The following is a 17,357-nucleotide window of genomic DNA, read 5'->3' on the forward strand; positions in this document are numbered from 1 at the left end:
ATTGAAATGCTCCCACAAATGGCACTACAACATGTAAAAAAATAATATAAGCTCTGGCGGACTTGGTTCTATAGTAGGTCTTAAAGGGTTAAATAAATATCGTCAAATAATCGAGATCTCAATTCCAGTGAAAATAATCGTGATTATCATTTTTGCCATAATCGAGCAGCCCTAATTAAGTGGTTTCTAATACTTACAGGTTGTTGGCAAAATATCTAACTTTAGGGCTTGTCTGTGGGCTGCATGCTGTTTAGCCACTTGTATTGTTATCGAACACGAGTGTAAAGCTCCTGGCTGTATTTTGTGCTTATTTTCTGAATAGCTACTTATCAATAGTGCAGATCCATATTGCAGCTTGAGACTCAGAAGGTGTCCAATAAGCTTTACCAGTGAGACATGCTCCCTGCGAACCTTAATCAATAATCCCTGTTGGACATTAATTTTTCTGTTTCCTCTCCCATTACCGTCTCACTGTAATATAGTTAGCCCATGGAACTAACTATTGATTATTTTTATATTATTTATCTCCAACCAGTTAGACTGGATAGAGATGTGGAGACAAGTCAATGTTAATGTTTACCGCGTGTTCCCTCGCAGGCCTACGACGACGGATACGGTGGAGAGTATGATGATGAGAGTTATGAAGCCTATGAAGATAACTACAGCAATCAGTCAAAGAGGTAACGTTAACACACACACAGCAGGAAAGGCTTTTTCAACTTTTCTCAGTTACCATCCATCTGTTGTTACAATACAGAATGTTTAAGGTCCACTGTGACCAGCTGGGCCATCACAGGTGTACATTAGAGCAAGAAATCCCCAAACCAACAATGACTTGATCCTAACAGCAAAACTACAGTATGTGTGTATACTAAAGCCTGATAAAAGTGTGCCAGAGACGTCTGTTGTCTGTTAAAAACACATCAGTGAGCAACTTGAGCAACATGGGCACAGTAGTTAATCCCACATACACCATCATGCTGCTGTAAATATTTAGTGATGCACTAAATCCGCAGCTGAGTCCCCAACAAATGGAGTAAAATTTGTTCAAATTTGCCCAGCTTTTCTAGGAATAACTTAGCCCTTCTGTGGTTGAAGATATGTTTATGACCACTTTTTAAAGATCTGTCTCTTCATTAAGAACTAATAGATAAGGGCTGAGTGACACAGACAGTGGAGAGGACTACTGAGAGATTTTGTAAAAAAGTGTTTGGTCTTGTTGATAATAGAACTGCAGTCCTTTCCCCCCCAAAGAAATCACATTTATTCCTTATTTGACAAAAAAGAAAAGTCGTCTGCAGCTTATTATTTTTTTCTTTGACCCGTGTTTTCGCTTCATCTGCTTTCAGCATTTCAGACTATTATGAATATGGGCAGGGAACCAGTGATGAATCCTACAACAACTATGGTAAGTAGAGCTTATTTTATACCGACAAGAACAGAAATGAGTCACTGTCTTTTTCATGTATCCTCACTTTTCAGTACTGATACTCACTATAAATTGTTGAATCCAGCTAAAATGCAACACAACCCCATTATTAAAAATGAGAAAATGGGTTGATTGTTTGATTAGTCGATTCATAAAAATGATTTGGCAGCTGGATGGCTGATTAAATGGTGAAGTCCTTTTTCACCTTGCACTGTGCTCTGCAGTTCCAGGTTCTCAGCTGTAAGAATGTGTTGATTTTCTTTGATCCTGATTTTCTTTAGTTTGTACATCGACCGTTTTTTGGCATCCAGGTCTGAAATCTCGAGTTTTTACAGCTTATATTTCTCCAATCATCATGGGTTAAGGTAATAAAATACACCATTTAATATGTAATGCTTCAAGGTCATAGGTCAAAAATCAGGGTCATTCGGGAAATTAGGAAAAAGCTTTAGTTTCCCCTGGAACATCTCAAAAATTTATTTGGGGGCAATAATATATCTTTTTCTGAGCTCTTTAAAACATTATTTTTAAGTAAAGACATTTTATGAATACACAATGACACAAAAGAATTAATATTCTACACCAGGGTTTTAATAGTTTTGCAATTTTCATTAGTTTTTATTTTTATTTAGTTTTGACTTCAGATTTTCAATTTTATATCAGTTTTAATTAGTTTTTACCAATTGTTTGCTAGTTTAGTTTTTATTTTTTTGAAAATCCTTAGTTTCAGTTTAGTTTTGATTAGTTTCAGTTATAGTTTTAGTTGTTTGCAATAATTAAGTGCAACAAAATCCCAGTTTCATCATATCAGTCATGCTCTTCTGCTTATCCTTGGGTATGTTGCTATTCCAGCTACCATACCCTGCATCCTGGACAGGTCGCCTGTCTGTCGCAGGGCTAACACGCCGAGACAGACAACTCACATTCCCACCTATGGGTTCTTTAAATAAATAAATAAATAAATAAAGGCAGATGAACAACCATTGATACCAGGCAACTATAAAATGTATAACTTGGCCCCAATGAGACTATTAACTCTTGCAGCACCGGGTGTTTATAATTTTGGTTCAAGTGAATTGATAAACTTTTTGAAGGCAATTGACTCACACAGTTATGTAGACATCCCAGTCCTGTTGTCTCGGGATGCATCACGCTGCCTTGCCTGGGGTTAGCGTCTGTTTCTGGGGATGAGGGTTGAGTGTGCTCTTACCTTCTCAAGGTAAGCTAGGTTAGCCTTCTTGTGTGAGCTTTTCAAGTGCACTTTAAAGTTTGTGGGATTTTCTTCCCTTTAGAAATGTCCCTCATAATTTGTCTCTTTCCACTACAAGACACTTGCTTTATCCAAAACACAGTCATATTCAAAGTAATCCCAAATTGGACTCTGGCGCTTTCGCCCGACCAGAGATGGGCAGTAACGCGTTACTGTAATCCGATTACTTTTTTCAAGTAATGAGTAAAGTAAGGGATTACTATTGCAAAAACGGTAATTAGATTACCGTTACTTTCCCGTAGGAACGCTGCGTTACTGCGTTACTAAAACCTTGATTTTTTTTTGCGAGAATGTCTCATGACAATGACGTAAGTGAGTGCGATGTTCGTGACAACAGCTGTATGCAGATCAACAATGGATAATATATCGAGTGCGGGAGAGAGTATGAGCGTGCAGCGTTTAAAGCGTGGCAGCACTGACCTTATTTTGAGTTTGATTTCATAAAAAGTGACAAAAACATTAGTGTCCGTTGTGCGTGGGAAGAAAACTTCTTTTTACAGCAAAAAAAAACCCCTAAACTTCCAAGCAAGCACCGAGTGCGCAACGACGTGATGGGAAATTCACAGAGAAACTCGCGGATTCTTCCACTGACCGCTGCGGCACATCTGCACCAGGGTATACCTCCGCCTACCCCACTCCTGCTTTACAGGTGAAAATAGAGCAACAGGACTGCTAGTCTTTGATTTTATTTATTTTCTGCTGTGTTTTACTTGCATCTATTTGAAAGAGTGAGTGTAAACACACACACACAAAAAAAAAATTATGTGCTGGAATGTGCAGAAAATAGGTTTAAATATTAAACAAATTTCTTCCAGTCAGAGAATGTTGCATATAATAAATTTTTGCTTGATGCATAAAGTTAAAAGATTAAAACTAATAAAACAAGTTTTAAAAAGGGACCTTTCCATTTGATTACATTTTGTATGATGGATTATGTAGAAAAAGTAGAATTGGGCTGAAAGATCTATCGCTTTATCACCTATTCAGGTTGTAAATCGTGTTTTTAAAAAGTAACTAAGTAATTAATTACTTTTAAAAATAAGTAATCAGTAAAGTAACAGGATTATTTTTTGGGGGAAGTAATCAGTAATTAGTTACTGATTACTTTTTTCAAGTAACTTGACCAACACTGCTCCCGACTTTCCCTGACATGATTCTGCGCGTGGACGGAGCAACAACACAGACGACTCGACTAACGTACTGGCCACCTGCTGGCATAATTAGACAGCAAGAAATAAATCTGGAAACTAAACTTCATTTTCACCCTTGACTATTGTATGACACGCACACATCAATGAAAACTAAACACATTTTTGCTATAAATTCAGTTAATTTTAGTTAGTTTTGTGAACACTCATTACAGTTTTAGTTAGTTTTCCTTTTTTTGTTTTTATTTTTATTTCCGTTAACGAAAATGTTTTTTCACTTCTAGTTTTCGTTATTTCGTTAGTTTTCATTAACGATAATAACCTTGTTCTACACTACATTTCTATATTAGCAATGCTGGCATCAGCACAAGTAATCTGTGAAAATAACTCTGTCATTATTCAGGATTTCAATATTACCAATACTGACATTAGCATAAAACATAAATGTTTTAGTATAGCCCTTGCCCTTTGGGGGGAGTTGTGCTGTCTGATTGCACTTGTTTAATAAGACATGATGCATATTTCTGTTAATTACACTCTCTTTTAGACTCAAATAGATGATAAACCAGAGTATGCTTCAGGGCTTGGCTAACTTTTCACTGAAAAGTTGCCACTATAAATGGATTCAGTGTTCATTGTTTTTCAGCCAGCTCTCATGTCTGTTATCAAAAAACTACGATGGCGACATCAGAATACAAAACCACAGATAACCACAACCATAATCTACAGATGTGATCAGAAGGGCTGAATGACACAGACAGTGTTGGGCATTTGTTTCATGGTAATTTGGGCTCTTTGTGACTTCTTCAAACTTTTCTTTTTCCAGGATGGAATGATTATACAGCATACATATTTAATGAGTTTAAAAAGAAAGAATTGGGTCCACAGGTTTGAATTTATTTTGGATTTTCTGTGATCCACACAGGATCAAAAGAGTACATACAGGCTTAAATGTATACCATATCCCCACTGATATTTGGCTAACTGTCCATCAATAAGTTATACCTCAAACAGACACTTTTGGTAGCCATCATCACTATTTAGGCATAATTGTGGCTGGATAGTTTACCGCTCTTCTTAACAGAATTGATAATGGTCTTTTAAATTGGCTGGTGTCCTGGCATTGAGCCGGCTTTTAAGCACAGGCGAAGGTTGGAGCTTTGGGAAGTCCATTAAGTAAGCTTTATGTTGGCCTAATTTATCCATTTCAGAATCAATTTGTTCTGTTTTTGGGATCATTCGACTGTTTCCACAATTCAGCTGCCTAGTTGTTGATCAAAGATATTAATTTGTAGATAGAGGGGGTAGTTCCAATACTTCTTTGCATCCTCCTTGTCATGTACCAGTACCAGTGGCAGCAAAACAGCCAGACTATGATGCTACCACCAACATGCTTGAAAGTTCCTCCTGTCATTTTGACTAAATAACTCAATCTTTGTCTTGTCTAAAGACAAAACTTCTCCAGACAGCATTTGACTTTTCGATGTGCTCTCTCTTCCCATGGCAATGTCAAACTCACAATACAGTGATGCTGGTGTTTCAGCAGTTTGCAGTTTATGGAGGTTAGTAGATTTATTGATCCTGAACCTTTTCTTTTCATTTAAAGTTGGGTTGGTAAAGTAGTGACACACCCTAATTGTAAACACTTACACATCAAAATTACGTACAATTGTTTCAATTGATGATCTTGGCCCTGAGAGATTTTTCCAACTTGTGTAAATTGTAGAACCTTGAGCACCACTTATTAAAAGATTTAAGTAAGTGTATGTATATATTTGAGCCTGTAATTTTGACTCTGTGTGGATAAGAGAAAATCTACACAGAGTCAAAAATAAATTCAAACTTGTGAACACAAGTCTTTCTTTTGTAAAGTTATTAAAGATCTATGCTGTTCAATTATTACACCTCGGATAAAGAGAAGTTCAAAGAATTCAGTAAAATCCCAAAATTACCATGACATTCATGCCCATGATGAGTGTATACAAGCTGCTGACCACTACTGTAGTATTTTGCTATCGATATAAAGTGAACACTTTTGTATTTTTCACTGTTGTTCACATAAAAACAAATATATTTTGGTTCTTCTGATTTTTTTGTTTGTTTTTTTATTGTTTAAATAATTGAAGCATTACGTAAAAATGAAGATATTGGTTAGATGCAGCCCTAAAGACTCTTTAGAAGAGTTTAATATTGTGGCGACCCACTAGAGGGCTCCACTCACACCCAAGCTGGGAGGAAGGGTTCTGCTGCTGTGTTATATCCCCACAGTCGGACCCCGGTATTCGCCCGCGCATGTCGCCTCAACCCCATGAAACTGTCCGTCGCTCGGGAGGAGTTCGCGGCTATGGAGCACCTGGGCATTGTGCAACGCTTGAACAGCGCCTGGGCCTCTCCACTTCACATGGTGCCCAAGCCAGATGGGCGGTGGCAACCTTGTGGGGATTTAAAATACGGGGATTTAAATAACATTACAGAGAACAACCGTTACCCGATTCCCCACATCCAGGATTTTTCCGCCCATCTTGCCGGGACCTCGATTTGGTGCAGGGATATCACCAAGTGCCAGTGCACGCTGAGGATGTTCTGAAAACCACTGTCATCACCCCCTTTGGTTTGTTCGAGTTTTTGCGCATGCCGTTTGGGTTGAAAGGTGCCGCCCAGACCTTTCAGCAACTTATGGACTCTGTTTTGCGCGGGCTACCTTTCGTTTTCGTCTGTCTGGATGACATATTAGTGGCCAGCACGAATCCTGATCATGAACCCTTCGAAGTGCCAGTTTGGTTTACCGGTCCTGGATTTCCTGGGGCACCACATCTCCGATGGTAGCGTGGTCCCGTTGCCAGACAAGGTGCAAGCCGTCGCAGCTTTTCCGCGTCCCGCCTCGGTTAAAGCATTGAAGGAGTACCCGTTGACTGGTCCCCTGACCGCCTCCGTGTGTTTTCCGCGGCGAAGTCCGGCATCTGGCAGCCCCTCACCTTTTTCAGTCGTTTACTACAGACATTCAGCACGTGGCTAGTAAGCGTTTTGGTCCCCCCGCTGACATTACCTCGGACAGAGGCCCTCGGTTTGTGTCAGAACTTTGGTCTGCGATGGAAGGTCCACCGCACCACGGCATACCACCCGCAGGCTAACGGGATGTGCGAGCGGTTTCACTAGTCACTCAAGGCTGCGCTCCATGCTTCTTTAACGAGTGGTAACTGGGTCGACCGTCTGAGGCCCCTTTTCTGTCACTGGCCCGGTGCACCACTGCATGCCAGATGTTTTTGTTCAGCAGTCGTTGGAATCTTCTCCTTTCATTTTTGTTTGGCGTGACGCCCATCAACCCCCCTTGCGTCCGCTTTACGACAGCCCGTTTCGGGTTATTGCATCAGGTCCCAAGCATTTTGTTTTGGATTTGGGGGACGGTAGGAGGTAGTTTCAGTGAACCGCCTTAAGCCTGCACACGTTCTGCAGAATGCTCCTGTGGTGCTGGCCCATGCCCCCTGCCGCGACCGCCCACCTGCTGCCGGGACGTTGGACTCTGATCCTCCCTCTGAGATCGCTCCGTGCCCGCCGGTGCTCGTCCGGCCAGCAGAGGGTTCGGCATGTCTTTCCTGGCCTGGTGGACCCACAGCCAGTTCTCGGACTCCCCATTTCAGCCGTTCTGGACGTTTGATTAAGCCCCGGGTCCTGGATTGTTTGGGTGTTCAGGGGGGACATGTGTGGCGACCCATTAGAGGGCTCCACTCACACCCAAGCTGGGAGGAAGGGTTCTGCTGTGTTTGGGCGCAATATGCTCAGTTTATGTTTGGAGGTGAATAAAGTTGGAGTGTAAAACTAGAGCTCCTGTGTCGTGTGTCACATGCCTCCATAGTGTCATATTTTTATATGATATCTAGCATCAGTGATTTTTTGGTCAGCACTATCCATCATTCTGTATTTTGAGAAGTTTTCACTAAAGACAGTTCCCACTAAAGTATTAGTATTACTAAAGGTAATACCCTACATTCATGGGCAAATAGTAGAATAGAAAGAAAACATTCTCAAAAATCCTTTGATTTGATTTAAAGTAAATCCTGACAAGAAAAAAATGTGTTGACCACACTTTCCTGGCTGACACTGCTGCACTGCTATACAAAAAAAAATTCACAGCCGAGAAAGAAAAAGAAAACTGTGGTTTCGGCCCACTTGCAATCATCTTCACCCAGGGAGCCACTTCTGTGTGCATCAAATTCCTCCTACCTTCCTGGCTCCTCGCTGCATTTGGCCAGAGGAGTAAATGTGCCAGTGGAAGCTCATGGGGCTAACCAGTGCCTATTGCAGAGGTGGACTGTTTTGCCTTTTGGGCATGTGCCTTTAAAGGCTTATTCCAGAAAGCTGTTACTATCGGCTGACTAACCTTTGCTGTGCCCAAAAACAAACTCGCAAAAAAAGAAGAAAAAAACGCCGGTTTGCAATTTCCAAATCAGCACCTGCTCCAAATTTGATAAAGGAGTCTCTGGATTTCAACTAAAAACATTAAGAAACATCTAAAACTGCTATTTAAATAAAATTGCATAAATCACCAGAAGTCGAGTTACAACCTTGTCACATGACAACAGCGATAAGCCGGATGCCACAGCAGGTCTGCGGGCTCATTCATTTTCAGCACAATGAGTTGTGCACTGGGGTGTTGAGGTCAGACCAAACCTAAACCAACGGGGCAATGATTTGATTTTCTGCTTCATAAACACTTTCTTATTTGGGAGCGGTGCGTTGTGCCTCGCAGCAGAGGTGGGCATCTTTATGTAATTTGGCTCTAAGGAAGGAGCTGCTGACAGTCGAATCTCAGTGTTGGTCCGTCAGAGGGCAAAGAGCTCATGAAATTAATTTTGTGTGAAGAGAAGCCCCCATAGTACCTGGGATATAATTTGCTTGCTTAAATTTTCTTGTCTTTGGTAAAATAGATTTAGGAGAGGCTAGAGAAGAGAGACAGTTTGCCTTTGTGATATGACGTTTCCGTTGCGAATGCAGCAGCTTTCTGCAATGCGTTTTTAACTCTTTTTTTCACCGTTTGTTTGCTTTAATCTGCAGAGGAGGAGTGGGGAACTACCCGAGCCAGTCTCAAAGCCCCTGTTTTACGGCTGACGCGAGGAGGCTACAGAAAACATCCTTATGGCAGATACTAAAGGTGGTCCAGACCTCCAATTCTCAGCTATTTATATCTATTTTTTAAATCCATTATAAATGTTGTAACAGGTATTTTATTTTTGGCCCATCTTCTTCAGAAAGTAATAAGAAAATCCCCACCCCCACCCCCATAAAGCGCATAAAGCCACAATTATTGCAGTATACTGATGTTTGAGCCTTTTTTTTTAAACAAAAGAGACACTTAACAGTTCTCATCCATATGCAGGAAGGTTGTTCTTGGCTGTTTAAATGCCCTTCATTCCAGCTCCCTCTGCCCTAAAACATTAATCTGCAGATTTATTCTTGTGGGATTTGCGTGACTAGTTGGTTTCCATTTAGTGTCTTTAATGTAGTGATTACTAAGGTTTAATAGCCAACCCCTGTTCACTGTGTTAAAGCAGGCAATCATAGAGCCATAATTTGACTTAGAGAGCCTATCAAAACTCTGCTGCGTCTCTCTACTTGCTTTAATTGCTAAGGAGACTTCGGTGCCCCACATAACAGAGGCATTTTCGTGGTGTTGCGAAACATCCAGTGATGCCATGTCCATTTTTATCCACCGTGACACACTACTAGATGTGGAAAACAAGCAAAACTTTTTCTCATTTTAGTTGTGCCTGTTCTTCAAATACGAGTTTGTCTAGGGGGAAATTAGTTTTGCCCTCTTATGCGAGTATTTTTTTTTAAGTTATTCAAACCCTATTGGCACTTTTTTCCTAATTTGGAAAACGGCCCACAAAATCCAGCTTAGCTCTTTGTCAGTGACTTTACAGGCACGATGAGTCTTTAACCAGCCACAGCTACGGAGAAAATGTGTTCACTTTAAATTTGAAAAAGTCTTTTTTTTTTTTTAAACTTCAACCTTTCTCCAGAGTTCACTGATTGGTGGCTGCTGTCTGGTTTAAATTACTTCATGGAGAAATTCAAACTGATTTCTTCAAGGCACTTTTTTGATGATTTGGTTTAGTAAAAATAAAAACTGTTGCTTTTCTCTCACTTTATCTGAACAGAACTAATCTGCAACTTTAATTTGATTTGCAAAAACTATAACTAACCAACGGCAAGTTTAAACACTCCCCTCAACACAAATAACATTAAATGCAACAAATGGAAACCTATCCTTGAAGAAGAGTTGAAGATCTGAGTGCAGAGTGTCTAAATGACCTAAAATTTTCTTCTAAAAAAATGTTTAATGTTGAAATATCAGGAAAATTACCCTAGGCCATGTTGTGACTTTAAATGATACAAAATGATGTGAGATCATGATCGTGCAAAACACAGTTTTGGTTGAAAGCAATGTACAGTGTGTAATTTCTAATGCGTGCTTTGTTCTGTGTGTAATCTGTATTTGTACATAAGGCATTTAATAAAAACAGCATAAACCTCCAACACAGTGTGTAAGACTTTCTAAATAGCAGCCTGTGAAGCATTAAATTGCTATTGTTCTGCAGTTTGTTAACGCGATACGTGACGCAATTCAAGCTTCTTGTTTCTAAAACCTAACATCTGCTTGCAGGTAACGGCTAACTCGTTTCATAAAGAAAACCCACCAACCTGTCCCAAATGAATCATTTGTAAAACACCGTATGTTATCCTTGAATATCTGATCACTTTCTTAAGAAACTAATAAATTTCTGTTCTTAATTCATTCTCTGAAGTTTTACATCATTAAACAGACACTGATTGACTCTGATATGGCGTTTAAAGAGGTAAGAAGTCCTCATATATTATCATAATAATGCCTTAAAAATTCTCAGCATTTGGAGCTTAAAGAAAAGCATGTGGGCAATACGGGATCTAGATGCTGGTATTTACCTTCTGATTGAATGTCATTGCTGAGGGGGGAAAACAACGGCCTCAGCAACTCATCAATGTCTCTGCTAACGCCTTTCTGCATTTCTGTCATTTAACCTGAGAAACCTGCTCTGTAACTTTCCGTTCTTTAAATATCGAAGCTGAGATCTATTTAGCAATTTGAATTCTCTTTTGTGATTAGTACACCTGAAGCCTGACTCTCATTAAGAGTGTAGATCACGGGACTCAAAGGAAGACTAAACACTAAGCAGGTAACCCTAATGATAATCCTAATCTAACCTCCACTTAAAAAAAAGTAAACCTGCCCGTTTTAACCCCAAATAAATGCACTGTTGAATTAAAATCCCTTCCCATCTCTAACTAGATCCACAAGGAATTCAGCTGTTATAAAAGAGAGAATAAATTTTAATAAAAAGACACTTAAAATATTGTTCGGCAAACTAAACACCACATCGGTGGTATAAAAGTAATTCTAATAAAATGTCACTTTTATAATACCTTGAATTGGTTTACTTTTTTCACAGTGATGGAATGTAACAAGGCTTGTGTGTAAATATTGCATGCATGCATTCTATACTTGTGGACTGGTGATGATGCATAGGACCGGTTCATTCTTTATAACTCTGATTTGTTCTTCTCCGTAGATAAGGAAACACACCGCGGTGTGTTTTGGTCAAAGAGGAGAGGAATGTAATAGGTGAGTGGAGACACTGTCACGACCTCAGTTGCAGAAATAATCAGTGATTCACACTTTTAACATGTAAATGGGGCATAATTGGGAGAGGATTAGAAAGTTTCTTCACTGGATTCCTTTCGCACATTCAGCAAAAACTCCAAATGCTAACTTGAAATCATAGGTGACACATTAAAACCACCTGAAAACTCATATATGTTGATGTCTGAATGTTCATTTTAATGTTAGCTCACTATCCACAGTATTATAAACCACATTATGTTTGTTTATATTTCTATGATTAAGAGCAATATTTTCTTGCGGCTGGCTGTGTCACACTTGAGGGATTGAAATATAATTTCCATCTCGTGGAATATTCTGATAGATTCTCTATTAATGCTCGTTTACATTAGCTGTAAGTGTGAGAGCTTTCACAGGTCTGACAGCTCATTAAGAACACAATAAAGCACAGACATGCAATTAAAATAATGGAAACAAAAGATGTATAGGAAGCAGAATCTAACTAAAACTGCAATATAATTAGAAATAATTAATCATCTGATTAGAAGAATGGTAGAGTACTGACTGTATGAGAATGGCTCAGAGTGAAGTATTTGCGCTGCGCAAGGCGAGATGTTAAGGTCAATTGTATGTGCAGAAATGAGGGGGGAGGTTTTGGAGTTGCAGAAAGCAACGTGTGTGTTATTGCCAAGATTATATGCTGTCAGTCTTGCGTGCTTTTGTCTCAGCTGGACCCGTTATTGCACATTTCCTTTCTGCTGTTCAGTAATGCTCTTATTGTATCTCTGTGTGCATTTTTCACTTCAGTTTTTGTTTTATTACTCTGCAAATACAGTTCCGCTTAATCCCTATGGTCAGATACCTGCTGACTTATTCATAACTCGTCCACTTCTATTGACTTTTTTCAATAGAAGGGTGCGTTTTGTAACACCCGTGCATGTCATGCATAACAAGATATATGCACCTTGTGAGATGTAGCATCAGTAGTTGTTTATATTAGTGCTGAATCGTTGAGAATAGAATCGAGAGTTTTCACCTCTCACACTACAATCATTTTTGATTATGCATTTCCACAATAATACACACACAGCTTATTACAGCTGTAGCATATACTAATTAATAACATTGCTTTATCTAAGACCTTCATCGCAACAGTTGCACATACCGTTATGAATGTCATTCATTCATCCACCCATCCAAGGGCAAAAGTCCCCACTGGGAAAAAATACTGCTTTTAATCAAGGACAAAAACTGTTTCTATTAGTCTCTAATTCTTTTTATTATTATTATTATTATTATTATACCCAACCAGTTTATTACGTACACCTTTTCAACTGCTCATTAACACAAATATCTAATCACAGCCAAATGGCAGATACCCAGTGCATTTAGGTGTTTAAGCATGGTCAAGAACCTGCTGAACACAAGCATGTCGAGGGTTTAAATGGTCCGGTAAATAGAAAATATCCAATGAGCAGCACATCTCTGGGCGAAAATGCTCAGAGCCGATAGAAAGACTAGACTAACTTAAATAACCAAGTAACCGAATAACCAAGGTTTGCAGAAGAGCATCTCTTATTTTACAACATGTTAAACTTCAAAGCAGATGTGCTACAACAGCAGAAGACCACACTGGGTTCCTCGCCTGTCAGCAAAAAACAGGAAACTGAGGCTACAGTTCACTCAAAACTGGACAGTAAACAATGGTGAGACAAGTCTCGATTTGTGCTGTAACTTCCAGATGGAAGGGTCAGAATTTGGTGTAAACATGAATGGATCCGGTTACCTTGTATCATAGGTAATGGTATGGAGAATAGTTTCTTAGCACTCTTTGGGGACTTTAGTGCCAACTGGGCATTATTTAAACACCATAGCCTACCGGAGTATTGTTGCTGATCCCTTTATGACCACAGTGTACCCATCATCTGATGTGTCATGTCACAGAGCTCAAACTGGTTTCTTGAACAAGTCAATCAGTTCATTGTACCCACAATGCCCCCACATTTACTACATGTCAAAACAATAGAGCACCTTTGGGATGAGGTGGAATATGAGATTCACATTGTGGATGTGCATCTTTCCATTATGGACATATATATAACCTATAGACGGGGGTAAGAACTGCTTTTGAGCAAGCCTCTTCAAGAAGCCATTCAAACATACCTCACACTACCACACTGACATTGTCCTACATTTCTGACAAAAGTCATGTACTGTAAAATTAAGACACAATCATAATTGTTGCATTGTCATTGTTTACTCTTCTCCAGAGCAGAAGGAATTGAAAACGGCTCCTACAGACCTGAAGATTACACTTTGCCATCAAACAAGTTCAGGTCCTTCACTGGCCGGGGAAGTATCTAGGTAGGTACGCAGTGTCGTCCTCCATAAATCACCTGACAAAACAGCTATATAATGCCTCCCTAAGCAATAAGGTGAAAATGTTTACTTGGGGAACATATATAAAGAATGTTTGTGTCAACATAATGCAATATTCACAAGATGTCGTCAATTTGTACGTCACCAGTAGCGTTGTCACACAGGATATTTTCCAAGGTTATTTTCACAGTGCAATATTGTAGGCTAGCAGTGAGCCGCAGCCCTGTGCGTCTTATTAAATGAACCCACAGAAAACAGCATTTTCATTGAAAACATTTCAGCGATACTGCAGTTAATTAAAAGGATTACGTGTGATTGTTCAGTTTTTCTTTGAACAAGTGCAGGGGTTACATGACTGCTATGAATAAATTATAGATTAAATAGCTGAAGTTTGATTTTTATACTTGCAATATGAATCGAAAATAGTTTCAGTAGTACTTTTCCTCTTAAAACTGGCTCTCCTGTTTATCTGCACCTATGAGTTGGAAGTAATCATTGCTGCTGGAAACTCTGTGCATCTCAGTGATGTTCATGCCCCCTTTGCCAGAAGCGCTCTCGGATCCATTTTCATAACAAGCCTGCCGCCAGCTCAAGACCAGCCAAGAGATGAAATCCCAAAGCCTGCTATGGATGTTGATGTATTTCTTAAAATGAATGCCGCTAATAAAACTGCTCCCACACTGAGATTACAAAAGGGATCTTTTTAAATGAGTCATTATTCATTGTGACTTTTTTTTTCTTTGCACAAAGAATTAAACTCATGAAGACTTTGCAGTTGTCTTTGCATCTCCTCAGATGCCATTAGTCCACGCACGTATCCATGGTGATTCTTGTACATTGCGCAGACCTTTGCTGCAGCCTCAGGCACTATAAAAACCAGCAGCTGGTTTTTTCTCTCTTTTTTTTTTATTGCAAAAATGTTTATGCAGCCTCAATACTCCTAATAGAATACACAAAAGCCGAATCAATAAAGATTCTCTTGGATTTTCATCTTTGCTGATGAAAAAGTAAAGATCATTTCTTTCCTCTGTTTGTTGTACACAGAAATAAGTTTGGACTTGGAGAGAAGGGATGATGCAACATGATGGAAAGAGATTACAGATCACAAATAGGTAAGGAGATACTGGTAACTATGATCATTTACTTTGCTCTTTTTTTAACCTTTTCGTTCATATTTATTCATCAAGAGGTGATCTGATTTATATTTAAAAGGAAATTCTCACACTCTGGTAAATCTTTCTCCAGTTTTGCAGGTATAGCAGGAAACTTTTATTAACACAAACTTTTATGGCTAACCTGCTTTAACTGTGTTAAAGCAGGTTAGCCATAATTTCTGTGAGGAATCATCAAGTGATTGTTTTGATATTACTTCTTCATTATAGTTCCCGTTGGCCTGTGTAGTTGTTTATAACAGATGAGGTAGCGCTGTTAAAATCTGGCATCAGTAACAATGGCCAAAACACTCTAAAAGTAAAACACTCACTGCAATGAAGCTTTTTAACACAAGTTAGCTGAAAGCAGGTCTGTGAGAAAATGGAGTTATAAAGCACTTTTTTTAGCTTACCTAAGCACAAAAAGAAGAATTTTGTCCAGCCAAGAAATGATATTGATACATAAAACCTACTAAATACTATAAAACCATTATGGATTTGTATGTTTTTTGTGCAGATTAAGCAAATTAACTGATGAACTGCAGACAAAACCAGACTGGCTGTTCTGTCCTGTGTCCCATCTTTATTGTTTGAATTGTATGATATTGTATTTATTTCTTATACAGACCTAAATAAATAGATATAGTAGACAGAATACAGCTAGAAGGTAAGTTTGTTTTCTATCATTCCCAAGCAGTGTACAAAGTCACACTCTGGAAGTGTCATCACTGACTTGGTAATCAGACAGGAAAATAAGTATAAATATAAATGATAGAAAATAGTCCTTGCACAGCTTGAAGTTATATCAACACATTCTGCAGTCGTGTAATGATACCATCTGCTTATGGGTTCAGACTGGCTGTGAGAGAGACGGAGACATTCACAGACATGCAACATGCTGCAGGCTAGTCGCTAATTCTGTAAAGCAGCTGTGCAAGCAAACGATGGCTTCACACTCTTTATTGACAGCTCCCGTGCTCACTTTCTTATTTTCTCAAGTAATTGCACCTATTTGTTTTTAACAAGACAATAAAAAGCTTATTTGAAAAGGTCTAGGTGAGAGAGAAGAGGTCTACCTCTTTCCATATCCATCTCAAGGACGAGCTGATTGTCTCCGGCTAAAAGCTGCGTCTCTATACAAAACATCACCCAGGATGTCAGACGCGTGTTGACAGATTATAACTGGGGGATTCATAAAGAGACAGCCAGTGGATGGAGGCGAATTACCGCACTGCATTTGATGCACATCCAGCCAAAATGTCAGACTCGGGGCTCAAAGGCTCTCCGCATAAACAAACAAACAGCTACACACCAAGGACACAAGTGTCATCTGTCATACAAATCAGAATCCATTCACACGACACGACTACATGTTTGTCACATGAATAGCTCCATTCATTGATGTATAGAAAGAAAAGAATCATTTGACATTTTGGGAAACATTCATTCATATTTCAGAGTCTGATAAAGAGGGTCCATGCCACACAGGCAGAAAATGGTTAACTTAGTCTATTTCTTCATTAATTCTGCAAGCTATCTATATCTCTATCTATGTAACTCAATCTACTAGTGAGCTTCAGAAGACCTTCCTCCCTGATTTTCAGGTTGATTGACTAGGATTGACTGGGAAAATCCAGTTTTTATTCTAGGCTTTATAATTAGAGTAGCAGCACAACCATAGTATCAATCTTCTCATCCAATTCTTGCCAAGAAAGTAGAATATTACAAAAAAGCAAACCTGTAAAATGCTTTTCAACTATTCACTTTTATCAGTTTTTTTTTTTTTTTCCAGCAGTACACAAGTCCATTTACCTCTGCTCTATTTGTGTTACAGGTTGCTGTGCACTAAGAAGACAGCAGGTCACACTCCTGGTGGACAATATATTTTTTAAATGTTTTTATGTATGCTTACGCCCTTTAGACTACATGTGTATTATATATACAGACTTTTATTTATTTATTTAGTTTTGACCTGTAAAAATCTCCCAACGTTAGAAAACTAGGATTCCTGTTTTTGGAGCTGAAAAGTCCCATTCATTTATTTTTGATATTTGAAATGCACTTTTGGCGTAATGTCACTTCTGTTCAGTATTCTTTTATTTTGCTGTGGCCTAAAGTGAAAATATATATATATTTTTTTTTTAAAAGTCTCAACACGACTGCACCTTATTTTATTTAAAGGTGCTGTCATTTGGTGGCTGTTGTCATTACCAACCTGAGTGCACCCTGTGTCTGTTCCCAGCTCTCTAATAAATGCTTCAGTTAGGGCTGCCAACACGAACATGTTAGTTCATTAAATAAGTCGAGCCCACTGCTGGCGTTC

At 39.0% G+C, this 17,357-nt stretch overlaps 1 protein-coding gene across 2 annotated transcripts in view; it reads left to right on the top strand.

Moving 5' to 3' along the window:
- The window catches only part of khdrbs2 (KH domain containing, RNA binding, signal transduction associated 2), a 116,373-nt gene extending 99,256 nt beyond the window's left edge, over positions 1 to 17,117 (top strand). Inside the window, exons 7-13 of one of the 2 annotated variants that reach the window (XM_005737130.1) lie at positions 598 to 680; positions 1,350 to 1,408; positions 8,900 to 8,996; positions 11,455 to 11,507; positions 13,775 to 13,868; positions 14,928 to 14,995; positions 16,869 to 17,117. In XM_005737130.1, the coding sequence (XP_005737187.1) occupies positions 598 to 680; positions 1,350 to 1,408; positions 8,900 to 8,994 (237 nt within the window). In that variant the 3' untranslated portion in view covers positions 8,995 to 8,996; positions 11,455 to 11,507; positions 13,775 to 13,868; positions 14,928 to 14,995; positions 16,869 to 17,117. Of the gene's footprint in view, positions 1 to 597; positions 681 to 1,349; positions 1,409 to 8,899; positions 9,801 to 11,454; positions 11,508 to 13,774; positions 13,869 to 14,927; positions 14,996 to 16,868 lie in introns of those variants that run through there. The other variant, XM_013911842.1, reaches the window with a different exon arrangement.
- Positions 17,118 to 17,357: the final 240 nt, after the last annotated feature.

The sequence above is a fragment of the Pundamilia nyererei genome, unplaced genomic scaffold (genome assembly GCF_000239375.1).
Source record: "Pundamilia nyererei isolate P.nyererei 1_Seehausen unplaced genomic scaffold, PunNye1.0 scaffold00073, whole genome shotgun sequence".
In the NCBI taxonomy this organism is placed as follows: Eukaryota; Metazoa; Chordata; class Actinopteri; order Cichliformes; family Cichlidae; genus Pundamilia; species Pundamilia nyererei.